Raw genomic sequence first — 27,666 nt, forward strand, 5'->3', positions numbered from 1 at the left:
CTGCAGAGAATCAACTTCTAAACACCGCCTATCAACGTCTGAACTATGGTCAGGGGTTTAAAGGGGTCAAAAACAAGGTAAAGGTTTTACTTCAGAATAAAGTTTCAAGATTATTTCAATTGCATATTTCCTATGCAGCCCACACATGAAAGTTCACAACGTGTGGCTCTCCTTTAAAATGATTAAAGATTTTCTTGAAACGTCACCCAGCATCTTCTTGGTGTGTCTCTCATTACCCCACCCATAAAGTCAGCGATCACGACTTTCCTGGCAGATGCACTCCGCTCTGGATGCAGCCTCGGCGCGGGGCAGGCGGATACAAGCAGGCTCCAGGGCAAGGAGCTGCGTAGTTCACAGCACTCAGTGGCCTCCGACCTCCCGGAGGAAAACAGGAGTGACCCTCTGGTCCAAGGGACTCAGGGAGTGGCCGGGCTCAGGGGCGGAGGACAAGGGCAGCCGGGAGGCCAGCCAGGACCCAGGCCCCTGCGCATAGCGCGCAGAAAGACAAGAGCAGCCTCCCCCCAGGGCCCGGGGCGCTCGTAGGGGGCCCGGGCTCAGGCCCCGCGCCCCAGTGCTACCAGAAAACAGCAGACTTGAAAGAGCGCCCCTGCCGCGACAGCAGCGAGACCTGAAGACACAAAGACAGACAATGCAGCGGCGGCGGCGATCAAGGCCTTACCTAGCTTACCTTTCCTCCCGCTCTCGCTGCCTTGGCGGCCGTACACCCACCGGCTCCGCTCACGCGCGCGCCAGCACAGCCCAACCGGAAGTGCCCTTTCTCCCCGCCCTCATCCGCCTGGCCGGCCGCCTCCCGACCAATCATCGACACACTCCCTAGAGACGTAGCGGTTCCCCGCAACGCCATTGGTGGCTAGTTGAGTGGCCGGGATTGGCTGGGAAGCGCCACGTCCCCGCGAGCGCGCCTGGTTGCGTGGACCCGGCTCCCTCCCAGGTCCGGTCTCAGGGCCTGCGGGTGGCCGGCCCCAGCCCTTGCTCCTGCGGCGTGTGGGCGCGGCTGTCCGGCCGCCACGTCCCCATTCACAGCTCGTGACTTGGCCTCCGTGGAGCTGCTCGCGTTCCCTTCTCTCCATTCCCATCTCTCCGCAGCACCCAAGGCAGCATTCATCCGGTTGAATCAGTCACGCAGCCTTTTGAACAAAGCTCCCCTTGTTTTTCCCCTGCACTTCTGAGTTCGAGTCTATCTCTCGGCTTCATCTCCCAGCACTCCCCGCCCCTCCCCCGCGCAGCTTGGCCACCATCCTCTTGGATTCCCTGTTTGCTTACATGCGTCTAGTCTAGGTTCATTGAGTGGCTTCCTTCAACTCTCTGCGGTGTGAACTCACTCCATCAGAAATCTTGGTTCAGATGTTAGTTTTAGAAACTTTTTTCCGATCCGCTAAAAAACCCGCAAAAACAAAGAAGCTAGTGCTGGTATTGTCCGGACACTCCAACTCATAGAGACCATATAGGATAGTCTCCATAGGATTTCCAAGGCTGTAATGTTTCTTAGGAACTTCTTCTTTCAGTACTATTAGTTTGGGCCTTTTTAATGTATTTCCCCCCATTCATTAGTAATTGCTGCACATTTTCTTTCCTCCCCGTCTTTATCCTTCCCCAGTCCTCGTTGCTATGCACCTTTTGTGCCAGATTGCTGTCATAAATGTAATGTTATTATGTGCCGTCGAGTTGTAGGCAACTCATAGTTACCCTATGAACAAAAGTCCTCGACACTTGCCTGCATGACTTTCATCTTTTCTCCATGTTCATAGGGTTTCCGGAGGCAAGCTATTTATGGAAGTGGATGCCACTCCTGCTTCCAAGATTGTTTCAACCGGGGAGCGCCAGCAAACACTGTCTACCATGGGCAACCGTTATCACATTTGACACATCAGTGTCACTGTGTTCGGCTTCACAGCAACCACAAGTTACCTCTGTACAGCAGGTGGACACACCAGGGCTATACGGCCTAGAAGAATGTTTGAACAAAAACAAAAACAGGCCCAAGGGTCGCAGATTAGAGGCACCCACCTTTGGCTTGGTAGCATCAGTTTTGCTCCACTAGGCCAACGGGTCTCTGTGTTGTTAAGTGCCTCCGTGTAGGCAACTCATAGCGACCCTACTCATAGCGACCCTATGAACGAAAGTCCTTGGCACTTCAGAGCGTGACTTTCATCCTTTCTCCAGGTTCACAGATTTTCTGGAGGCAAGCTATTTACAGAAATGGATGCCACTCCTGCTTCCATGTAATAATACCTAATCATATATTCCTTTTGGACTTTTCTTCCCCTCATCTGTTCCAATGCAGTGTTCATTATCTATCCACTCTTTTCCTATTCAAATACCATTTGTTCTAGATCATATACTACTTTCTGAAATGGTTCAATGTCCACTAATCATTTTTGGTACTGTGACAATGTATTCCTTCCATCTTCTTTTGATGCTTCTTGCAAATTATTTAACAGTATCATTAATATCACATGCAAACAAAACCTTGCTGAAGATTTAAAAAACAGCTGGAACAGTAGTACATGGATAGAGAATTACCAGAAAGTCAAGCTGGAATCAGAAAAGGCTGTGGCACAGGAATATCATTGCTGATGTCAGATGTCGGCTGAAAGCAATGAATACCAGAAAGAGGTTTTTTGTTTTTGTTTTTGTTTTTTTTTTCTTGTGTTTGTGTGTGTGTGTGTGTGTGTGTGTGTGTGTGTGTGTTTTGCTGTTTGATTGTGTGAATCATAACACATTATGGCTAATATTAAGAAGAATGAGAATCCCAGAATAATTATGCTGTGGGAAACCTACACATAGACCTCTTGGAATTGTAGCAATTGTAGGAATAGAATAAGGGAACACTGCATGGCTTGAAACAATATAAAATGTGCATCAGGGTTGTATACTTTCTCCATACCTATTTAATCTGTATACTGAGCAAATAATTTAAGAAGCTGGACTATATGAAAAAGATTATGGCGTCAAGACTGGAGGAAAACTCATCAACAATCTGCATTATGCAGATGATACAACCTTGCTTGCAGAAAATGAAGACTTGAAGCACTTATTACAGAAGATCAAAGTCTTCAGTAAGAGTTAAACCTCAACATCAAGAAAACAAAAATCCTCACCACCAGACCAATAGGCAACAACCTGATAGATGGAGAAAAGATTGGAGTTGTCAATGATTTCATTTTATTTGGGATCCACATCAATACCCTGGTAACAGCAGTAAAGACATCAAAAGATGTGTGGCATTGGGGAAATCTGCTGTCACAGAGCAATGATATCAGTTTTAAGACTAAGGTACACCAGATCCAAACCTTGGTATTTTCAATTGCTTCCTATGCTTCTGAAGGTTGGACAGTGAATACAGATGACAAAAAGTGATTTTTGAATTGGGTGTTGGCAGAGAGTATTGAATATACAATGAACTGCTAATTGGAAGCAGGAGTGGCATCGACTTCCTAAACAAAATTCCTCTGGAAACTCCATGAACTTTGATAAATGATGATAGAGAAAGGCTTCAGGCCTTTTGTTCATAGAGTTGCTATGAGTAGTATTCAACTTGACGGCAATCGACAACAACAACAACAACATGGATTGTTAAAAAAAACCAACCCACATCTGTTTTGAAGGAAGTGCAGCCAGAGTGCTCCTTAGAACAAAGATGGTGACACTTCATCTGACTTTGGGCACATTTTCAAGAGGACCCAGTCCTTGGAGAGAGACAGTGTAGTGGGAAAAGGAGAGGGTAGGCAAAAGAAAGGAAGTCCCTGAATAAGATTGATTAACACAGTGGGCTTGAGCACGGCAGAGATCACGAGGCTAGTGCAGTACAGGGCGCAATTCAGATCTGTTGTTCGTAGTGTTGCTATAAGTTGTAGTCAAGTTGACAGCACTTAACAACATGACAGTCTTATAGAGGAAGAAAGTTCTCAGATGCTGGTGAGTTCCAATTTCTGATCTTTCAGTTAGCTGTTGATGCTTTAATAACTGCTGCATCCAAGTATCCTTTCTTGGCATGCTAGGCATAATAGAGCAAGGGTTTTGTGTTGTGGTTTTGTTGGGGATTTTTTTCCTCCTCTCTAGCATCTCCCCATCACTTTATATTGACATCTAACTTTGCCAATTTTTGTTATAAAGTTCTGTTTATACATGTGTCTTCTCTAGACTAAACTCCAGACTAGAGATCTGCCTTATTCATCTTTGTATCTATGGCTCTGTTTTTATGTCCAATTTAAAGTAGAAGGTTAAGTAGACTGAATGGGCCCAGAAGGTTACATGTCCCTAGTTAAAGAGAAACACTGGATATGATTCACTTACTCATTTTAATTTTGTGCATTTATAATGAAGTATACATGCGTATGTATGTATTTAAGTCACAATACATATTAAATATAAAACTATGTTCTTCGTATGTAAACGCATAGTTTAAAACCTAGTTGAGACAAGCTGCATGCTTATGAAAAAAAATTAAATAGAAAGCAAGTTGGGTTACTAAAAAAAAGTAGTTTCACTTTAAAGTGCCAAGATGAGACGTTGATGCCTAATACTACAGGAATTCAGACAAAGGAGTGACTGTAAACCACGCTGGATTAAGAAAGTCCCAGTGGACTGTACAGGAAGAACGAGTACAGAAAGAGAAAGAACGAGAGCAAGAAGGGTGGGAGTTAAATTCTCAGACTGGGAGGGCGATGAGGGAGATAGAAAAATGGTGCTGCTGCTAGGAAGTGAAAGCATGAAAGGTAAGGTCCCATGGAGGATAATGGACAATCAATCCAAGGGCCCTCAACTGAAGATGGGAAATTGTGGATCTTTGGATCAGAGACAGCTCTTTCTTAATAACCAGGAGAAAACTCTGAATCTGTGGCTCTAATTCTAGTTAAGTGGACAACATGATAGTGAGTGCTTGGAGTTTTCTTTCAACTGCTGCTGTGTTCTCTGTGGCATGCAAATTGGATCCTCAGGAGGCCCTGGAGGTCTGAGGAGTCAGAAGGTATGAAATAGCCATTGAAAAGAAGTGAACAGATTAAGAAAACATAGGGATGCTCTCCAGACAATATGAAACCGCTACCTGAGGCTTGTTGCTATGACTCTGCGGTGAGAGTGGTCAGCATATCTTGGTTTCTCCATGCAGCTCAGCAGCGTGCTGCCGGCATGGGCTTGGCAAAGAGCTGATTGAGGCAAGGGAGTACAACAAAGTCGTGTGTGTTGAGGTGCATGCAAGGGAGTAGTAATCATGATCTCGGTTATGCAGTTCTCCTATAAAAGAAGCAGATGCCTTTAACAAACAGATTTATTTTCTCACAGTTTGTGAAGCTAGAAGTCTGAATTCAGGGCACAAGCTGTAGGGGAAGGCTTTCTCTCTGTTGGCTCTGCAGGAAGGTCCTGTCTCTTCAGTCTGTTCCCTGGTCCCATGGGGATCTCTCCAAGTGTCTTGATGAATCTTCTTCCACCTCTACCTTTTTCATTTGCATGTTTAATATCCTTTTTATGTCAAAATAGATTGATTCAAGGCAAATCATATGTCATTTTACAACAACATGTAAACTATACATAAAATAAAAAAGACAAATCATATGTCATTTTAAGACAAATCTTGTCACATTAAACACAAAAAAATGACAACCATTCCCATATGGGAGCATTATCATAGGCCTAGAGGCAAGCATTTATGACACGTTTTGAAGGGATGCAATTCAATTCATAGTGGGGGGAAGATGACATAAGGAGAATCGTGTAAACATGGTAAGAGTAATAGATTGCATGACTGGTAGAGTTCAAGCATAGGTGGGCTCAGAGGAAAGGGAGGAAGTGATAGGCGGGGAATAGAACTCATGACCCGGAAAGCAAACTAGCATGAGATGAGGGGTGTCAGCAGCTTGGAGAGGAGAGAGAGTTGAGGGAGCAGCAGTCAAGACATGGGAGGCTCACTTGCATGAACATGACACCAACGACCAGGACCTAACTCCTTCTTGAAAGAATGGAGTGATTCCGGAGTCATTCCATTCTGAACATAACTCTAATGAAGAAAACCTCTGTTAACTATTATTGTTAGGTGCCGTCAAGTTACTTTTCAGCTCATCATTGTTTGAGAGAGTAGAAGTGACCCATAGAGTGTCCTAAGTAGGTTGCCATGTCTTTCTCCTTTTCAGAGCAATGGGGTGAATTTGAACCACCAATCTTTTGTTTAGCAGCCAGTTAAGTGCTTAACCACTATGCCACCAGGGCTCCCTCTCCTGAGCAGAAGGATGTGCTAAGTCAAAGCAAAACATTACTAAACCTTTCCAGCTGGAGATTTGGCACCTGTTCTGAAATATTCGGTCTGAGTTTTACTGGGTATGAGATGCACACATTTTGAACAAAAGGTGCATCTGGCAGAGGCTCCTTCGTGACTTTCTGAGCTACGATTTGTGGACTCTGCTGGATCTATACTGATGTGACCTGTTTTCTCTCTGAGATTGATGATTTAACTCAGACTAACAAGGCTATGCCTTGGAAAGGGATATCATGCTTGGAAAGGTGGAAGGTCAGCGAAAGAGAAGACCCTCAAAGAGGTGGACTGACACAGTGACTACAGCAATGATCTCAGATGTGTCAGAGATGGTGAGAATGGCACAGGGTAGGACAGGGCTCAGGTCTGTTGTTCATAAGGTCACTATGGATTGTACTTGACTCAACAGCACCTACCAACAACAACAACAACAAGAAGCACAGAAAAGTTGTACTAACTCAAAGACGGCAGCTCTCTGGGGGTTCAAACCCACCAGTTACTCCAAGGCAGAAAGATGAGCAATCTCCTCTTGTGTAGTTTACAGCCTCAGGAAATCCATTGCAAGGTCAACTAAGAGTCGGTTCTGACTTGACAACAACGAGAGATAGGACAAGTCATGGAAAGGAGCACTGGTGGTAGGGTGCATTGCATGTTGGACTATTAACTGAAAGGTTGACTGTTTGAATCCACTAGCCACTTTGTGACAGAAGCAGACCATCTTCTGGCAAAGGTTTGTGGCCTCAAAAACTTGATGGAGGGCCACCAGGAGTCAGAATCAACTCAACAGCACCGCGTTTGCTTTAGTAAGGTGTGGAAGCACGCTGGTGGCACCGTGATTAACTGCTTGCCTACTAACTGAAAGATCAGAAGTTCAAACTCATCAATTGCTCTTTAAGAAAAAAAAAAGAGGTGGCAATTGCTTCTGTAAAGGCTTATAGCTGTGGCAACCTGGGGTGGCGTGGGGGGTGGGGTAGATCTACTCTGCTCTGTGAGTTGGAATTGACTAGAAGATAACAAGTGTGTGTTTGTTTATTTTTTTTTTTTTACAAGGTCTACAAAAAGCCCTGATGGCCTAGTGGTTAGAGTGTTCAGCTGTTAAGAGAAAGGTGAGCAGCTTGAATCTGCCCGTAGCTCCAAAGGAGAAAGATTAGACAGAGGCCTTAAAGATCACAGCCTGGGCGGCCCCAGGGGGCAGCCTGCTCTCTCCCAGAGGGTCACGAGGAGCTGGAAATCACTGACAGTGAAGGCTATGGGGTGGGTTGGTTTTGTTTCTGAACAAGGTATGTCAACATTTCAAAGGAATGTTGCACCTGAAAGAAATTAAGCCAACAATGTGTGGACTGAGCTGGTAGCAAGCTGAAAATTCCAACTCAAACCAGAGATTCACCTAACCTCACATGATATTTTTCCCCCTCTCTCACTAGCTCTCATGGGAATTTTGCTCACCTTCAAACGCAAGCCCCTATTTGGAACGCCAGTGCGAGGCTACCAGACCCAAGTTAGCAAGTGCGTTCGGGAAGCAGGTATAGAGCTTGAGTTAGAAGGGAGAGACTAAGAAGAAAAAGTGGCTAAAAAGGACTTTTGAAGGGATGCCCCTCACTGGACTTCTATATGGCCTCTCCCACTTGTCCAGAGTGGTTTGAGCAGAGAAGAAAAACAAGTTTTGGCCTTACTTTCAAGCTTTTAAATGGGATAAATAGGAGCTTGGAGAGGCATTGCTCGCTCCGTGGGGCTTTGCTTTTCTTAGCCTCCTCTCCCAAGACTCTTCTGTTTTTCTTTTCTTGTTACTACTTTTCTTTACATCACGTCTCTGACGTCTTCCTCTCCCCCCACTCCCCATGCCATCTTGCTTTCATCTCGTCCGCCTATTGGTCCCAGCCAATCTGACACATGTCGTCCTGTGCCCGGTGGGTGGAGGTGGAGTGTGGTGACATGTGATGTGAAGATGTATAGTTACGTGCAGCTGGATTGATACTTCCCATCCGGGAGACACGCTTCTAGGTGGTTCTCCAAGACAAAGTTGTGCTGTCATGTCAAGGCGAGTCTAGGTTTTTCTTAATTGCAGCTTTCTCCGCTCCATCAGGAACAAGTCCCTCAGAGAGCTGAATGCTGCCGAGCAGTGTGACGAGGGCTGCATAAATTCTCCCCAGTGTGAAAGGTTGGCTCAGATAGAATTTCCTGTGGGTGAAGAAAGGGGGGAAAAAGGCCACGTTCAAAATGCAAAACTAACCCCACTGTAGTCTATTCCATTCTGACTCATAGTAAGTGTACCAGACAGAGTAGAACGGTCCCATGGAGTTTTCAAGGCTGTAGATTGTTACAGTAGACTGTCACATCTTTCCTCCTACAGAGCAACTGGTGGTGGGTTCAAACTCTCCACCTTGCAGTTAGCACCTGAGTGTTTACCTACTACACCACCAGAGCTCCCTAAAAAAGTTCAACAGGCCGTGTATCTACGCATAGTTGACCCTCCAGCCAGTTTTCAGAGGCTGTAAATCAGAAGATTGTGGATTTGAACCACTGGGCTTTGGGTTTGCAGCACAGCTTCTTACCCACTAGGCTACCAGAGCTCCCCTCAATTGGACATAGTTACCTAGAAATCTCTTCTCTGGGCACATGTTTCTGTTGTTGTGTACCACTGAGTCGAAATCAACCCCTAGCTGACCCCTGGATGGGTTTTTAGAGGAAGTTAATTGTACAGGAGGAGAATGTCATCTTTTCTTAGATTGCAGTGCAGCTTCTTGCCACTAAACCACCGTAGAAGCTTTTTTAATTTTTAAATGGTCCACTATTAAGAACAGCTCTCTCATAAGAGTTAATGATTTATGAAAAACGTTTACTTTAGAAAACAGAGCATGCAGACCTCCTTTGTTGTGGGGCATAATCCTGCTTTGATGCAATCAAGGTTGCCATGTGTTAAAACTGCCTGGAGGAAGCTCTCTATGGTCAGGCAAGTTGAATCTTAGAACATCTCTCTCTCTTTACACCCCAGCAATGAGGGGTGCCTCTCCAAGAGCTCGAGAGAGGGAGCACGGAGATCCATATCTTAACCACCCAGAGAAGTCCAGGAAGAACCTTCTGGGGCCCTTCCAACGACAGCAGGGTCAAGCAACTCCAGCCACATCAGTGCCACCTTAGACTGTCCCCACCCCTTCAGAGGCACTGACAGGAAATCCCAGAGGCCTCTGGGGGTCCTTACCTTCCAGGCTTCACTCAGCCCAGTAGAAGGTCAAGAAGAACAAAATTCCAGACCAAACCCACTGCTAAGGAGTAGGGCCCTACAAGACAGAGTGGAACTACTCCACAGGGCTTGCAAGGCTAGGGGCTTTACAAGCAGACTGCTTCCTCTGCCAATGAGGAACTGGTGGGTTGGAACTGTTGGCTTTAACCTGTAGGCCATGCGGGTAGGAAAAATCAAAGTGGAGGGAAACTGAGGTTCCATCTTCTCCAGTGCCCTCCAGAAGCTGGATTCCTGGAGTCAACTATAGGATCCCAGGACCTGAAGTTATGCTAAGGTGGAACCACAGGGCTAGGCCATTACCGTACCTATGAGTGGGGCCAGCTGGGGCCCAAGTGCAGGCTGCCAGTGTGCTGAGGAGTGAGAGGGATTGCAGCCAAGAAGGATTCTCCCTTTCCCATTCTCCAGAGGTCAGTGAGTCCCTCCAGCTGAGGTCCCAGGTACACGGGATCCCGTCTTCATAGGAAGAATATTTCCCTGGGTTAAAAGAAGCGAGGCATTTGTTTACTCCTTTAGCTCAGTGCACCTCCAGATCACAGCCCCGTGTTTGGAGGGTGCTGACGGTGGGCTGCGGGCTGTGCTGATGATCTGGATGTATGCTCTCTTAATCCTCACAACAACTCCATGATCTGTCTAGAAGTAAGTCTACATCAACTCTGGGTTCCCAGTAGTTTCTGGTCCAAAGAGAGAAGAGGGGTCTTTCCGGCCCCAAGAAGAAAAAAAGGCTGCATGGAACATTCTAGGGCTTGGAACTATAACCAGCCCAGGAACATTGAGGGCGCGGTGGCTCCAGTAACAGGTAACACCAGAGCGCCTGTGCCTCTGAAATTCCAGCTCTGTTCTCTCTCCAGTCTCTAGGAACAAGTTTGAAATATTGTCTGTTTTCACCAACACTAACTTCACAGGGGTGTGCTTAGCGCGATTTCTATGTGTGTGGTGTGTTTGTATGTGTGCACGTGTGGTTTGTGTGTGTGTGGTTGTGTGCACAGTATGACTGTGTGTGGGGTTATATACGTATGTGTGTGGGGCTATATGTGTATGCAGTGTGGTTATATGCATGTGTGTGGTATGATTGTATGCATGTGTGTCAAAATAAGAGAAAGTAATCTTCATTGTATCATCAATCCCGTAACATGAGAAAACATTCATTGTAAAATATGAGTCAGCATAATTTTTTCTCCTGTCATTGTCCAATTTTCAGATGCATTGCAAGTAATCGAAAAGACCATGGCTTGGATCAGGTGCACCTTAGTCTTTAACCTGACACCATTGCGCTCCAGCATTTTAGAGAAGTATTTGACAGCAGATTTTCCCATTGCAATACATCTTTTGCAATGTATCTGTTTTTGGTTGGCAGAGTAATTTGTCTGAGGTGAATTAGAACCTGAAATAGAGATCCAGCTGCTGTTTCTAGAATGCACTGTGCTCCCTCACTCACACTCTGCCTCTTTTTCCTAGAATGCCCTGCTTCCCTGACTCAGGCCACCTCACTTGTACTCATCCTCCATGACTCAGCTCAGACCCCAGGCCTTCTAGGACAGCTTCCTGGGAGGAGCAAGGCACTTCCTTCTTAGAGCTCCTTGGGTGGCTCAGACATGAACTCTGGGCGTTGCCATGAAAGAGATATTTTGCAATTTTGAGATTTACCCAACCTGACTTCACGGAATGATAAACTCCTTGAAAGAGGGGCTGTCTTTTCTCACAATGATTTACCTAAAACTTACCTTAGTGTTTGGCGCTTACTCAAAGCCCCAAACCTGCCTTTGAAGGAAGCAAAGAACTAGAAGATTTCTGTGGGAGCCCAGACATGGGTGATAAGGGCCTGGACTAGGGTCGGAGCTGTAGACACAGAAAGGAAGTGAAGGGTGTAAGAAGCATCTCAGAGAAATTAGTAAGATTTGGCATGGGATTGACTTTGGTGTCCAAGGAGGAAGCCACATTAAAGCTCCAAGAGATGAGTGTAACTTGACAGGGAGGGTGGGGAAATATTATATCAATACATAGAGAGCCCCAGAAAGTTCTAGAGATAGGTGCTCAGTACCCTCCTTTACCTGGGCTGTCTTTGTTGGTCTCTATCTTCTTACTGCTCCTGAAATTCCAGTCATTTCAGGATCACAGAAAGGAGGTGAAAAGGAAAAACATACATCACATTAAACTCTTATTTGAACTCTGGCTTCTAATTCTGCTTTTCTTGATGCAAATGCTTTAAAGTCAGATATAAATATGAAAACGGCCAGCCCAAAGAAGACATCAGGGAGGGGAAGGGAGGCCAGGCTGCTGAGTCTGCCGAGGGCGAGTGGGAGTGACTGTGTCTGTTCTGTCCTGTGTCTCAGCCATTTGTTTCATTTGCTGGGACTTGTGTGTTGTTGTCCATGAGCAAAAGCTGATCTAATTGCAACCAGCCTAGACAGATCTCACCAGAATGGAGAGAAAAATCATCATTCAAGCCTTTGTTCTGGGACATTAAAGAAACTAAATGAGCAATGACTGAGATGGCAGGGAAGCAAAAAGGATTTGTTCTCATTTCTTGTACTCCTCTGGTCCATTTTGTATGTGATGGCCCAAAAGCTCTTTAATCCAAGTATGAAATCTTCTCTTGCACAGACCATGTTCCCATAGTTTGCAAGCAGCCTCTACACCTTCCCTCTGATACCTTAAATCAACCGTCACCGCAAATACCAGTGTGACCTTTGCAAAATGTAAATTGAGTCACATCGCCTTCTGCTTAAGACCTGCTAAGGTTTGTAACCAATGTCACCAAACAAAACGTCTATATATTGTTGAATGGATAATGAATGTACTCCACAAACTTTCACCCAAATGACAATTTCTATTAAAAGGTAAAAAAGAAAATAATGTAAATCCTGCTAAAATTCCCACATTATATTAAAAATTCATTAGCATAATTTCCCAGGCCCTGCCTGGCCTAACTGCCTGTCCACTCCTACTTAGTGCCGTCTGTCCTACCGTCTTCCTCGCTGACCTGCCTTCCTTTTTTCTAACTCATCAAGCTCCTTCAGGTGAAGCTTCAGCCTTTACTCTCCCCATTTGTTCGTTTGACTTGTAAAGTTCTTCACCACCCTCTGCTTGGCTGTTGCCTATTCCTTCACCTTTCCTGACCTTCCAGACTCAATGTTGAACGTTAGTGTTTTAGCTATTTTTACACAGAATTAGGAACTGGATTGACAATTACCAACTATCAGTTACTGTCACCTCCACTCCCAGGGACTTCAAGTATGTCAGGGTGGAATGATGTCCAGTGGGTTCCTGATGGCTGGTCACGAGACCTTTCTTCCGTGATACCTCTGAGTGGGCGCCAACCTCCAACCCCTTGGGTTAGCAGTTAAGCATGTTGCTTGTACCTCCCAGGGATTCTTGAATGGAAATTGAGTTTCTCTTTTCTATCTCTGATACTAACTTATCCTCCTTACGGGAGAACTGCTTTTAACTTTTCCAAAGTGAGACTGACTTTGAATCTTCCGAAATGAATTCTTTTCAATTTCCTCTCTGTGTCACGTGAGTCAGGAGTCAGCGTGTGCTTGCTGGGTGGAGAAGAACGAAGCAAGAACTGGGCAAAGCTTGCCTCGTGTCCGGGACACGTGCCGGACGCCTTGGGCCAGTGCTTTTCACCCCCTTCTGTGCTCATTAACCAAGTGACTTGGTTTCTGGATTGCAGAGCCTAGATCATCTGGCTCGCGGGAAGGGGTGCAGAAGCTGAGCTGATTAAAGTCACGTACCTGAACTGGTTCTGCTGGTGCAGGTCCTCAAAAATCTGAGAAAGGGCCTTATTCTCCCCCTTGGCCATCAGCTGCATGAGATTCTCATTGGGCTGGGAGGCCAGAGGCTTCTCCTGAGGAGAAAACAAAGCCAGGTGGTGAAGGCCTGAGAGGCTCCAAGTTTCCCTGCTACTGTGGACCAGACCCTGGTGGATGGATACTCAGATTTAGTCCTTCTGAGCCCTCATGCCAGCTGCTTAGAGAAGCAATTCTGGGGCAACATCTGTTTGGTAATACCTCCTTTGAAGCTATAAAGAACCTGGGGTGCCATAAAGATAACATCTGCATTAAATACTCTCAGTACAATTTAGTAAATAACCTATTGTTACTGTTTAGTGCCATTAAGCTGGTTCTTTCTTAGCTGAGCCATGTGACAGACTAGAACTGCCTCATAAAGTGTCCTAGGGTATAATCTTTACAGGAATGGATCGCTGGGTCTTTTCTTCCAGAGATCTGCAGGGTAGTTCAAAACCACTACAGTTTTAACAGTGACCACTTAACTGACTAATCTGACATCGGAGATCCTTGATAACTATTCAATTTAATACAATTAAATGCTTTAATACAATTTATGATCTAGTAATAGGAACCTTAGGGAGTTCTGGTGGCCTAGTAATAGAGAGTTGCATTGCCAGGTCAAAGGCACATGGTTCAAATCAAACAGCTGCTCCTTGGGAGAAAGATGGGCAATTTCCATACACGGTTTACAGCCTCTGAAAACCCCTCTGAGGGTCAGCTCTGAGTTGTTTCCAACTCAAGGGCACATAACAACAACAACATTAATAAAGTTCATTCTACTTTAGCTTATAGTTACATTTAGAACTATCAAACACATATTGTAGGACTCAATGAATTTTTGAAATATTAAATTCTCTGAGAAAAATCTTATACTGAGTTGCTTGTGTAACCCTGTAGGATAGGACAACTGCCTTACAGAGTTTTGTTTTGGGTTTTGTTTTGTTTTTTCCTGAAAGTCTTTTGACCTTTATTATTGGCGTCTGAAACCTTACTTTGATATGCTCAGCTGCATATCTTTCATTTTTTTTGTTCTTCCTGTTTTTTTTTTAATTTCAATGAACATTTACAGAGATTTTGGATTTCCATTCATTCATTGTTGTACTTTTCTCCGTGCCCACCCCCTCCCACCCTCCCACCCCCCATTTGCTCTTCTCTTTGAAAAGTAAAAGAAAAATTCCTTCATTGGTATAAAATCCACCCCCACCCCCACCCCCAAGTATACTCCACTCTGCAACTTTCATATAATATATTGCTATATCGCTTTCAGACTGTTCTTTCCCTCATCTGTTTCAATGCAGTATACATAATTTATCCAGTTTTTCTTGTTCTTACCTCAACCCTGATATCAGTCCCATTCTACAGCAGTGGCACTAGGCAGTGTTTGGCCTTTTGTGACTGAGATATTTCAGTCAGCATAATGTCCTCGAGGGTCACCCATTTTGAATAATTGCCTTATAGAGTTTTCAATGCTGTTAATTTTTATAAGGACAGACTGCCTCACCTTTCTTCTTCTGGGAAGCTAGTGAGTTCGAACCACTAACCTTGTGGTCAGCATCCTCATGCTTAGTCTACAGTTCTATCAGGGAACCTTTACCATATTATACTTGGGTAAAATTGATGTCTTTGCTGTTGTCTGTGATACCAGTTGTCCCTATTCATCCATTCACCATTTACTGGATGTCAATGATGTACCAGGCACTGGAGATGCAGCCAAGAACTCTCTTTTTCTTTTTCTTTCTTTTTGTGCGCTCTTTTTCTTATTGCCAAGAGTCCGTTTCAAGTCATAGTCTTAGTATCATTTAGTTACTAACCTATTGTTCCCTGCTCTCCTGCAGGTTTCTGGGTTTGTAAATGGCACAGGAGGACATGGCCCATCTTTCTTCCTTGGATCAGCTGGTGGATTTGAACCGCCGAAGAAACCTGACCTTTGGTTTAGCAGTACAGCTCTTTGTGGACTACACCACCAGAGCTCTCGAGCTACAAACTGTTGTTGCTGATTGCCATCAAGTCAAGCATGACTCATAACAACCGTATGAACAGAAGACCTGAAGCCTTTCTATAACTATTGTCATTTCTCAAAGTTCATAATTTTCAAAGGCATGCTGTTTAGGAAGTGGATGCTACTCCTGCTTCCAAAACTGTTGTTGTTATGTGCTGTCTAGTTGCCTGCGACTCATAGCGACCCTATGTAACACAGCCCTACACCCTGCTCTATCCTTGCCAATCTCACTGTCTCTGACACATCTACCTCCATCACCCAGTCACTGAATCAATCCATCTCATCCAGAGTCTTCCTCTCCTGAACTGTCCCCCCACCCTCCCAAGCATGATGTCTCTCTCCAAGGACTGGTCCCTCCTGGCAACATGTCCAAAGTATGTCAGACAAAGCTTAAGAATCCTTGCCTCCAAATAGCAGGTTGGCTTCACCCTCTCCAGGACAAACATACTTGCTTTCTTAGCAGTCAATGGTATTTTCAATACTCTTCTCCAGCACCACAGCTCAAAGGCATCAATTCTCCTTCTATCATTCCTAGTCATTGTCCAGCTCTCTGATGCATAGCAAATGATTGCAAAGACCTGTATCAGGTACACCTTAGTCTCCAGAGTGACATCATTGCTCTTCAGTACTTCGGAGAGGTCTCTAACAGCAGACTTTTCCATTGCAATGCATCTTTGAATTTCCTGGCTGCTGGTGCCAAGAGTATTGATTGTGGAGCCAAGCAGACTAAGATTGTGAACAATCTCACTCTCTTTACTCATGGTGCTGCCAATTGGCTCAGTGGTGAGAATCTTGGTTTTCTTGATATTGAGCCTCAATCCACACTGAAGACTGCAGTCCCTGACCTTCCACAGCAAGCACTTCAGGTCCTCCTCAGTTTCAGCAAGCAGGGTTGTGTCATCTGCATAACGCAGATTGTTGATAGATCTTCCACCAATCCTGACACCACATTTCTCCTCAAAGAACCCAGCCTCCTGGATAATGTATTCTGCATTATGATCGAAAAGGTATGGAGATAGGATAAGTCCCTGGAGTACACCCTCCCCAATTTTGAACCATGCAGTGAGTTTCCTTGCTCTATTCTGACAGCTGCCTCCTGGCCCAAGTATAGCTTTCACATTAGCATATTCAAGTGTTCTGGGAGGCCCATTCGTCTCAGAGTCAGCCACAGTTTGTTATGATCCACACAGTCAAATGTCTTTGCCTAATCAATGAAACCAAGACATTATTCTGATACTCCCGGCTTTCAGCCAAGATCCAGCTAACATTAGCTACATACAATATCACTAGTACCATGACCCCTTCTAAACCCAGCCTGCACTTTTGGTAGTTCTCTGTTGATGTGCTGTTCCAATCGTTTTTGGATAATCTTCAGCAGAATTTTGCTTGCATGTGATATCAATGATATGGTTTGATAATTTCCACACTCTGTGTGATCACCTTTCTTTGGAATGGGAACAAATATAGATCTCTTCCAATCAGTTTGACAAGTGGTTGTTCTCCAGATTTCTTGGCACAACTTGGTGAGTACATCTAAGGCAGCATCTCTTGGTTGAAATATGTCAATTGGTATACCATCTATTTCTGGGGCCTTATTTTTAGCCAATTCTTTCAAAGCAGTTTGAACTTCTTCCTTCCTCACCACAGGCTCTTTCTCATATGTTGTTTCATTATATTCTTCTGTGTCTGCCAATTCCTTTTGGTATAATGACTCTGTATACTCTTTCCAGATTCAAATATATATGTGTATATGTATGTACAAGGGATCTTTAGTGGCTTAGTGGCAAGAAGCTGTGCTGCAATACCAAAGGCATGCAGTTCAAGGCCACCAGCTGCTCCATGTAAGAATGGGCAATCTCCTCCTGTGCAATAAACTGACTCTGAAAACCTGCCAGAGGGTCAGCTATGGGTTGATTCCAACTCTGTGATACACAACAATAACAACAATAACATGGAGAGAGAGAGAGAGAGAGAGATAACTACCTATCTTATATGTTAATATATTACCTTATGGTCTATGGTCACACTGCCCTGAGCACACCCAGTCCCATCTGATCTCAGAAACTAAACAGGGTTGGATCTGCATAGTTTGGTTTTTTTTAAAGCTAAGGAAGCTTTATTAAGGGGTCTCCTGGGTGGGATACCTTGGTCGGCCGAGAGAGAAACAGGTAGGGGGCCAACCAGGGAAATACCACTAGATCTGCATAGTTTTAGAATGCGAGATACGATACCTTATCCAGAAAATTCCAAGAAATTAACATAAAAAACTAATATAATTAATAAACAAAATCTATACACTAATCAATACATTTCTATACACGAGCGATGATCCAAATGAAATTAATAAAACAATGTTATTCACAATAGCATTAACACAAATAAAATTACTTAACGATAAATATAATGAAAGCATTACCCACTCTGTACTGAAAACCACAAAACATTGCACTAAACTATAAAATATGATCAAAGACATTAAAGAAGATACAAAATAAATGGAAAGGGATTTCCTATTGATCTGCTGGAAGACTCAGTACTGTCAAGATGCAAATTCTCTCCAAAGCAGTTTAAAAGCTGGTGTGTCCTTATCAAAATTCCAAATATCTGATGTGGTTGTAAAATGGTGCAACCCCTTTTAAACATAATTTCCCAGATTCTTTAAAAGTTAACCATAAATGCAACAATGAATGAATGGAATTCCAAAATCTCTGTAGATGTTCATTGAAATGAAAAACAAACTAAATTAATAAAAAAAAAAAGTTAACCATAAACGTATTGGGTGGGTACTCAGCAATACCATCTGTTGTACTCTGTGTAAAACAAATGAAGACAAGTCTACACAAAATCTGTGCAGAAGTGCTCACAACAGCTTATTCATAATAAGCAAAACAAAAAAAACAAAAAAAAATAAGCAAAACAAAGCAAAAAATCCCAATGTCTAGCAACCAATTTATGGAAGACCAATTTATGGAGATGGCATACAGCTCGGTGGCTGTCAGGGCTGGGCTAGAAACAGGGCTTACCAACAACCAGGCCCAAGAGAACTTTTGAGCAGAGATATTCGAAAATGGGATCATGTTGATAGTTGCCCCAGTTCAAGTGTACACTCACAGTGGGATTTTTAAAATGTTTGTGATTTTCTCTCAACTTTCGTTAAAATAACAATTTAAAAATTAAAAAAATGAGAAAAATAAGAAATAAAGTGTTTGTGAATGACGCTTCGATAAAGCTATTTAGAAAAGAAAATGTCTTCAGCAGAAATGTACAGCACTCACCAAGCCCCCACACGCCATCTCATCTGAACCCAAGCTCTCAGCTCTGGCGCTAAAGGCTGGGAACGGTGCCCACTCACCTTAGCATCTCCCGAGGCGTTGCACCTGTTCTTGGGGACCAGGCAGTGAGTGACAAGAATCCTAGGATCCTTGGTGGTGATGGACAGGCCCTTCTGCAAGATCCGGACCAGCCGGATCCAGAAGTGGAACACGATCTCAGGGTGGTCAGGGTGCAGCTTCAGGTAGTAGATCTTCTCGGTGACCGTCCTCAACCTCAGGATGCGCTGCAGGCGGTCACAGACCTGGAGCTCCACGAACTTTAACGGGAGAATCCTGAAGGCACGAGGGAAGACGGACTGATCATGGCCTTGCTCCTGCTGTTTTTTGGGGTTGTTTTTGTTTTTTTTTAATTTTAATGAAAGTTTACAGAGACTTTAGATTTCCATTCATTCATTGTTACACTTTTCTCCCTGCCCAACCTCCCCCCCCTTACTTCATTCTTCTCTTAGAAAAGTAAAAGAAAAATTCCTTCATTTTTATACAATCCCTCCCCCCAAGTCCACTCCACTATATAGCCTTCATTCTGGACTCCTGTCATGATAAAAATACCTAATCACATATCCCTTTTAAACAGTTTTCTCTCCCTCATCTGTTTCAATGTGGTATACATAATTTATCCCATCTTTCTCATTCTCCCCCCAACCCTGATATCAGTCCTGTTTTACAACAGTGGCACTATGTACTCAGTTTTGTGACTGAGGTATTTCACTCAGCATAATGTCCTCCAGAGTCATCCATTTTGTATTTCATGAGTTCCTTGTTTTTCATTGCAGCGTAGTATTCCATTGTGTCAACATACCACAGCTTTTCTATCCATTCGTTTGTTGATGGGCACTTAGGTTGTTTCCAATTCTCAGCTATTGTGAACAAAGCCGCGATAAACATGGGTGTGCAGATGGTCTTGCTTCTAATAAGACCCTGTCCTCAGAGAAATGAGGGAGATGTCTTCTTCAGGAATGAGGCTTTTAGAAGTAGGAAAGAGTGTGCTTAGCATAGGGGTATTCAAACTGTGGGATGTCGGATTTACCTGGGGAACTTATTTTATATCAAGACACTTGATGCCCACATCCAAACATTCGAATCCATATATCCAGGGAGTTGTCCTGGAATCCGCATTTAAATTTTTACCCACTCTACCATGATGCACATGAGAGACACAGCCCAGAACATGATGGCTGGGGCCCTAGGGTTCAAACACACAGTGAACTTCCCTACTCTGCCAAGAGTTGGGTTCATTCATCTAGCTTGTCCATCTGCTGACTTGAATGTCACCATTGCTCTTCCCCAAGGTGCTAAGGCCACAGAACTGGCTCTGGACCTAATAATATTCATAATATTCATCCAGGGGCTGGTCTGTTCTTATTTTTATGTCTGGTTCATCCACACAGAAGGGAGAGGTTTGTCACAGAGGAAACATGAGAAAGGAAAGGATTCTCTGGACTTCTTGAGTGACCTTGTGACTTTTGAGATAAATACTGCACTTTACTTGATGATGTCTGTTAAGGGTTGAATTGTGTTCCTCCAATATATGTGTTACATTCATAGTTAAAAAGATATTTCAAGACCTAACCTAAAGTACAATGTTCTGAGTGATAGGATCCATATGCATACAAGGAAGACCTGTTCCTACAGCTGTTATTCAAATATACACATTAACAACTAAAGCCAAAGAGAAGGAAATTAAAAATTCTACTACCTTTTTTTAAATTTTATTTTTTTATTTTGTGTGCATGTACCGTCAAATCGGATCTGACTGGTACAGGAAGAGATTGTCCAGATGCTCTGCTGGATTTGAACTGCAGGCCTCTGGGATTGTAATACAGCTTCTTGCCACTAGGCCACCAGAGCTCCCTCAAAATTCTACTAACTTTTGTAGTTTGGAATTGATTGAAGAGGCAATCAAGATGCTTTAATAAAAACTGGTGACTAGAATTAAAAAGTTAGAAACAAAGAAGGATTGGTAGTAAGAAATTATGGACTTGGTGACAGAAATGAGGCTGGAGATTGAATAACTGAATTTTGTACAATCAATCATTTCTTTCTTTTTTTTTAAAAAAAAAAACAAAACAGAAAAACAAGCAACCCACAATTGGAACCATACACATGGACCTCACATAATGGACTGCACAGGAGTGAGATTGACTAAATCTGTGAAAAAAATTATTGGAGAAGCTCAATATCAGCAGTCAAAATCAGATCAGGTGCTGACTATGGAAGAGATCATTAATTACTCATGTTCAAGTTCAAATTGAAGCTGAGGATAATTAAAATAAGTCCATAAGAAGGAAAATACTACCTTGTGTCTGTTCTACCAGAATTAAAAAAACATCTCAAGAATAAGTTTGAATCATCGATTGAAGACCAGATGAGTTGTGGGATAACATGAAGGTTATCATCCACGAAGCAAGCAAATGGTCATTGCAAAGACAGGAGAGGAAAGAAAGACCAAAACAGATGTCAGCAGAAACTCCAAAAATTATGCTAGAGCATTGAAAAGCCATAAAAAGGGAAGAGATACTCAAGTTAAAGAGTCGATCAGAAGATTTCAAAGAGTAGCCTGAGAAGACAAAGCAAAATATAATGGAATGTGCAGAAAGCTGGAGTTCTAGAATAAAAAGGGGAGAACTTGCTCAGCATTTCTCAAGTTGAAAGAACTGAAAAAGAAATTCAGCCTCAGGTTGCAATACTGAAGGTTGCTATGGGAAACATCAAAAGAAGAGGGAAAGAATAGGCTGTGTGTATGTAGATAGATAGATAGATAGATAGATAGATAGATAGATGATAGATAGATAGATAGATAGATAGATAGATAGATAGATATAGATAGATAGATAGATAAAGATATTGTTGTTTGTCGTTGTTATGTACATAGAGTTGCCTGTGTGACTCATAGGGACCTTATGTACAATAGCCCTGAAACTTGCTCTATCCTGGGCCAACTTTACTCTCTCCAACACACCAACCCTCATTAACCCAGTCACTGTATCAATCCATCTCTTCGAGGATCTCCCTCTCTTTCTCCATCCCTCCACCCTTCCAAGCAAGATGTTCCTCTCCAAGGACTGGTCCCTTCTTGCAACTTGCCCAAAGTATATCAGATAAAGAAAGCAGTCAAGAAATCAAAACATGTGTTGCACTAGAAAAGTCAGCTGTCAAGAATCTCTCCAAAAATACTAAAGAGCAACGGTGTCAGTTTTAAGATTAAGGTGGGCCTAACTCAACCTTTTCAATTACTTACTGTGCATCTGAAAGTTGGACAATGACTAAAATTACATATGAGCTGATGACTTTGTGTTGTTGTTGTGTGCTGTCGAGTCACTTTCCACTCATAGCGACCCTATGTACAACAGCCCTAAACTCTGTTCTGTCCTGTGCCAATCTCATTGTCTCTGACACACTCATCCCGATTGCCCCAGTCACAGAATCAATCCACCTCCCAGAGGGCCTTCCCCTCCTGCGCCTGCCCTCCACTCTCCCAAGCATGATGTCCCTCTCCAAGGACCCATCTCTCCTTACAACATGAGCAAAGTATGTCAGATGAAGCCTCAGAATCCTTGCCTTCACGGAGCAACCTGGTTTAACCCTTTCCAGGATGATCTGTTTGTTTTCTTAGCAGTCCATGGTACTCTCAATACTCTTCTCCAGTACCACAGCTCAAAGGCATCAATTCTCCTTCTATCCTCCCTAGTCATCGTCCAACTCTCTGATGCATAACGAGTGATTGCAAAGACCACGGCCTGTTTCAGACGCACCTTAGTCTCCAGAGAGACATCCTTGCTCTTGAGTACTTTAGAGAGATCCTTAACAGCAGACTTTCCCATCGACTTTTCCTTTGAGTTATGATGTTAGAGAAGAGTACTGAATATCCTTTGGACTGACAAAAGAAGCAATATATTTTGAAGAACATGACACCAAGCTGCTCCTTGGAGGCAAAGATAATGAAACTTTGTTTCACATTCTTTGGGCATGTTGTTAGGAGGGGCTTGTCCCTGTAAAAAGAGATCATGCTTGGAAAAGTGGAAGGTCTGTGAAAGAGAGGAAGACCCGTGACAAGATGGATTAAAACAGTGACTGTGACAACGTTGTTGTTGTTAAGTGCCATCGAGCCACCTGTAACTCATAGCAACCCTATGTACAAGCAGTTCTAAACTCTGCTCTATCCTGTGCCAATCCTATTATCTCCGGCACACCTACCCCCATAACCTCAGTCACTGAGTCAATCCATCTCATTGAGGGTCTTCCTCTCCTACGCTGTCCCTCCACCCTCCCAAGCATGACATCCCTCTCCAAGGACTGGTCTCTCCTTGCAACATATCCAAAGTATGTCAGACGAAACTTCAGAATCCTTGCCTCCAAGGAGCAGCTCTGTTTCAACTTTTCTAGAATGAAACTGTTTGTTCTCTTAGTAGTCCATGGTATAGTCAATACTTTTCTCCAATACCACAGCTCAAAAGCATCAATTCTCCTTCTATCCACCCCTGTCATTGTCCAGCTCTCTGATGCATAGCAAGTGATTGCAAAGACCTTGGCCTGTATCAGGCGCACCTTAGTCTCCAGACTGACATTGTTCTTCTTCAGTACTTTGGAGAGGTGTCTGACAGCAGACATTCCTAATGCAATTTATTTTTTAATTTCCTGGCTGCTGGTGCCAAGAGTGTTGATTGTGGACTTTAACAATAGGCTAAAGTATATCAAAGATGATGAGGATGGCACAAGAAATGGCATGATTCGGATCTATTGTTACTGGGACACTATGATTTTACTGGACTTGAGGGTACCTAATAACAACAACATTAATTAGCTAAATCCTCAGTATTGTGTAATTCTCCTTCATTTTAGGATCTGTTGTAATTTTCCCAGTATTGTAAATTCTAGGCTTTATGAGGGTCGGCTACGTACTGTGACAATCAGCAACGATGACTTTCAAAATTATCTGCAGCTGGTTAATTGCATAGCAAGGACTAGAACTTGTCTCTCACAACCAGTGCTCTCTCTGCCAGTTCTTATTGTTTCAATTGCCTTCTGTTGTGACAAGAAGGAAAGTAGGCACACATTCTGGCCCCTCGTTCTGTCCACACACCTCTTCCCTTGGCCCCACTGGACTTCCCTGCTTCCATTTTGCCACTTCTTTGGGTCACTTCAATTTACAGAAGCAAATACCATTGCTGATGACATCTCTGCATCCTCTATTCCTTGGGTTGTCACAAAACAGCCTCTACTTGGGGTCTACCCTCCCCACTCTTGCTCCCTGTTCCCCATCTGCATTGCTTACCTCTTCAGGATGATGTTTGGGGTTATGGATGGTCTGTTCCATGTCTGGCTCTGCCCCTGGTGCCACTTGACATTGGCCATGAGAAGGATGTTGGGAAGGGGCAGGCAGGGCACGGAGGAGGTCACCCCCAGGGCTGTGGTGTTGGAGGCTTTGTAGATGTCTATCCAGTGTCTGTCCCTCCTGACCTGCAAAGCATCCCAGGACTCAACAGGGAGCAAGGCGTTCTAACCCAGGCTCCTGACCCTCCACACCATTAATGTCTAAACCCACTGCTGACAAGCCTTTCTGATTCATTATGACCGTCTACTGGATTTCCAAGGCTATAAATCGTAATGGGAGGAGGTCGCCTTGTCTTTTCCCATGAAGCATCTTGTGGATCCCGATTGCCAATCTTTTGATTTGCTGCCCCTCCAACCAGGGCGTGATTTCTTGTTGTAGGGGCTGATCTATCACTGCAGCATGTTTAGCAGCTTCCTGGTCTTTCCTTCCTCCCTCCCCTCGAGTGGTGACAACCAAACAAATAGAAAAAGCTATTGCCATTGAGGTGATTTTGACTCAAGGTGACTCTGTTACAGAATAGAGCTGCTGCATAGAGTTATCTTCACTGTAATTTTTGTGGTAGTAGAGCTCTGAGACCTTATTCTCTATCACCAACCTCTAGGATGATAATTGAGCTCAAACTATTTGTGCAATTGAGGGAACTTGCCAAATATCCACTGAGGATTATGGAGGGAGCAGAAATCATGCTCCATTGAGAATCTATTTATTTAGATGAAATACTTGTAACAATCCTTCAATCACCTGTTAACAACCCTGCCTTCTGTAACATTTTGGTGACTCTGCCCTGCCTATATCTTGGCTTGTCTTTGAAAATGTGTCCTTGTGACCTTTCTTCGAAAGACTCTGTCATCTCCTGAGCCCTCACTGGATCTAAGGGATTGTCCAACAGTACAGCTTTGTTCAAGGTTCCACCTGGTCTGAGGACAGTCCAGGTAAGCCAGTGAAACACATGAAATATCTCCACAGAGTGCACATGGACCACCTTTCTTGCCTTTGACTTTACTGCATTTTGTGGATACCCTGTTCTTTCAGCACCATTTTTTCCCAATAGCTCATTTTGTGTCTCTGTATCACATTTTGAGAATTATTACAGTATTTCAAATGTCTTCATAATTCTATTGCACAGTTAATACACACTTAAACTATAAGGTAAATATCACTTTAATGCACTGAGAAAACAAAAGAAATTGTGTCGCTTGTGTAATACTAGCTAGCTCCCCCCCCCCCAGTTGCCTGGAATCAAACAGCAAGCAGTACTTCTTAGTGATGCCTTTGCTTGGCCTGCTGTGTTTGAATTGGACTCTAATTTAAACGTCAACTAAGTTCTCTTTACAGCCAAGGAAATGGAGCCAAGGAGGTTACTTGCACAATGATGCCTTCCAACTCGAGGATGTTGCTGTTTTGTTGTTATGTGCCGTCGAGTCACCTGCGACTCATAGCGACCCAATGGACAACAGCCCTAAACCCTGCTCTATCCTGTGCCAATGGCACTGTCTCTGACATACCTACCCCCATTACCCCAGTCACTGAATCAATTCACCTCATAGAGGATCTTCCTCTCCTGTGCTGTCCCTCCACCCTCACAAGCATGATGTCCCTCTCCAAGGACTGGTCCCTCCTTGCAACATGTCCAAAGTATGTCAGACGAAGCTTCAGAATCCTTGCCTCCAAGGAGCAGCCCCGTTTAACCCTCTCCAGGACAAACCTGTTTGTTCTCCTAGCAGTCCATGGTATATTCAATACTCTTCTCCAACACCACAATTCGAAGGCATCAATTCTCCTTCTATCATCCCTCATCATTGTCGAGCTCAGACCTCTCCATTCCCAGCTGGTGTTGTTTCATCAATCGGAGCATTTCTGTTCCTAACTTTCACGGGGGCAGGGGGCAGGATTCTCATTTCATCACCTCTTTGTTCACCTGCTTGGGGCAGCCTGGATGATGAGTAAATTGATGGATCCCCACACCCACCTGTCACTCTTGAGCACAGCGCACCTGACTTGTCTCCAGGTTGATATCAAAAGCTTGGTGGTGCCCATTGAGTCGATTCTGACTCGTGTCGACCTCCACGCGTGCAGAGCAAAGCTGCTCGTAAGGCTCTCAAAGCTGTGATCTTTTCAGAAGCAGGATGCCAGCCAAGCCTATGTTCTGGGACACCTCTGGGTGAGTTTTTGCTGCCAAACATTCAGCTAGCAATTGTGCATACAACCATCTGCACCACCCATGGAATCTACCTGATCTCTGTCCACATGAATCCCTGCCTGGGCTCCTGATGCAGGGCGGGGTGGCCTGCTAGCTTCTCCTGCCTCAGCTCTTACTCTGCACTAGTCCAATCTTGGCAGCAGGTCTACAAGAAGCTACAAGGATGCTATGTATGCTATTCTGAGCAACCCAAGTACCTGGACAAAGTTACTTTCAAACACCACAGAGTTAGGAAAGAGGTTGAATTCTGGAGAATGCACCATTTGGCAGAGCAGTCCCTCCTCCACACCAAAGACCACTCCAGGGTTGGGGTCCCCAGCCACAGGCAAGAGGCCCCTGCTTTCTTCCCAGGCATCCAGGGGAGGGAAGGCTGGACAGGATCGTGTGACTTGTACTGTCTTCTTCAATTTCCACCAAGGCTTTCTCTGTGGAACTGATGACATTTCTACACATGCTCAGGGTCTGCTGCACGGTTGTCCTGGGATCTCCCTCTTCCTCCTGGGCTTGGGGACAGCTGGCCCAGGGCTGGGATCGCCATTCTAGGCAGCTCACAATGATGAATGGATGACATCATGTAACCAGGGCAGGCCTGCAGACAAGGGAGTGGGGGGAGCCTCCCTGCCGCTCCTGAGCACTTTTGTGAGTGATGCCCTGACATCACCCAGCCTTTCTCTGGACAGAGGACTTAACTCTTCCAGAAAGTGCTGAGAGAGCAATGAGCCCGGCAGGAAATGGGGCAGACTTCCTTCTTGTCTAAAGGAAAACATCCTCCCAACCGTTCAACTCCTGCCTTAATCTTCATGCAACCCACCCCAAACCGGGTTTTTTGTTTTAGCTTTTTAAAAGATCACTGAAGATCTACATGCGGTTAGCTATAAAGAATAATGGAGACAGATTTCACCTACACTTCACGCTATCCCCCTGCTCTGGTGTCCGAGTGGCGAGGAGTTGCACTGCCAACCTAAAGGCACATGGTTCAAATCCACCAGCTGTTCCGTGTGAGGAAATGTACAATCTCCTCCCACAATTTCTACCTTTGAAAACTTGCTGGAGGGTCAGCTCTGGGTTGATGCTGACTCAGTACATAACAACAACAATCCTGATGGTTACTATATTACATAATTATAGTACAACATCACCACCAGGCCACTGACATCGATCCCCCCCAACACACACACACACACACTGGTCTTGGTGACGCACAGTAGAAAAAGGAATCTATACTTGTCCCAGGGCTGTCACAACAACGCAGCACAAGTCAGATGGCCAATGGGAACAAGAAATCGCTGTCTCACAGTTCTGAAGGCTGGAAGTTCAAAATCAGAGTGTCAGCAGTGTTGGTTGCTTTCAAGGGCACTGAGGAGGGTCTGCCCAGGACTTTCTCCCAGACGATGTCTCCAGGTGATGATTGATGATTGGTCCTTGAGTTCCTGGCACTGCCAATCACACTGGCTTCAGCCTCCAACCTCACAGGGCTGCCTTTTCTCCATATCTGTCTGTTCT

General features: G+C 44.3%; 1 protein-coding gene across 1 annotated transcript; it reads right to left on the reverse strand.

The window, feature by feature from the left end:
- Nucleotides 1-8,432: 8,432 nt before the first annotated feature.
- Nucleotides 8,433-26,606, reverse strand: FAM71F1 (family with sequence similarity 71, member F1). Its single transcript, XM_006896090.1, is given in 8 exon segments — nt 8,433-8,446; nt 9,815-9,839; nt 9,841-9,983; nt 11,558-11,595; nt 13,244-13,356; nt 18,652-18,904; nt 23,904-24,088; nt 26,361-26,606. Coding segments are annotated over 8 exon segments (1,017 nt in total).
- Nucleotides 26,607-27,666: the final 1,060 nt, after the last annotated feature.

This window comes from Elephantulus edwardii, unplaced genomic scaffold (genome assembly GCF_000299155.1).
Source record: "Elephantulus edwardii isolate Elephantulus edwardi_28Jun2011 unplaced genomic scaffold, EleEdw1.0 scaffold00181, whole genome shotgun sequence".
In the NCBI taxonomy this organism is placed as follows: Eukaryota; Metazoa; Chordata; class Mammalia; order Macroscelidea; family Macroscelididae; genus Elephantulus; species Elephantulus edwardii.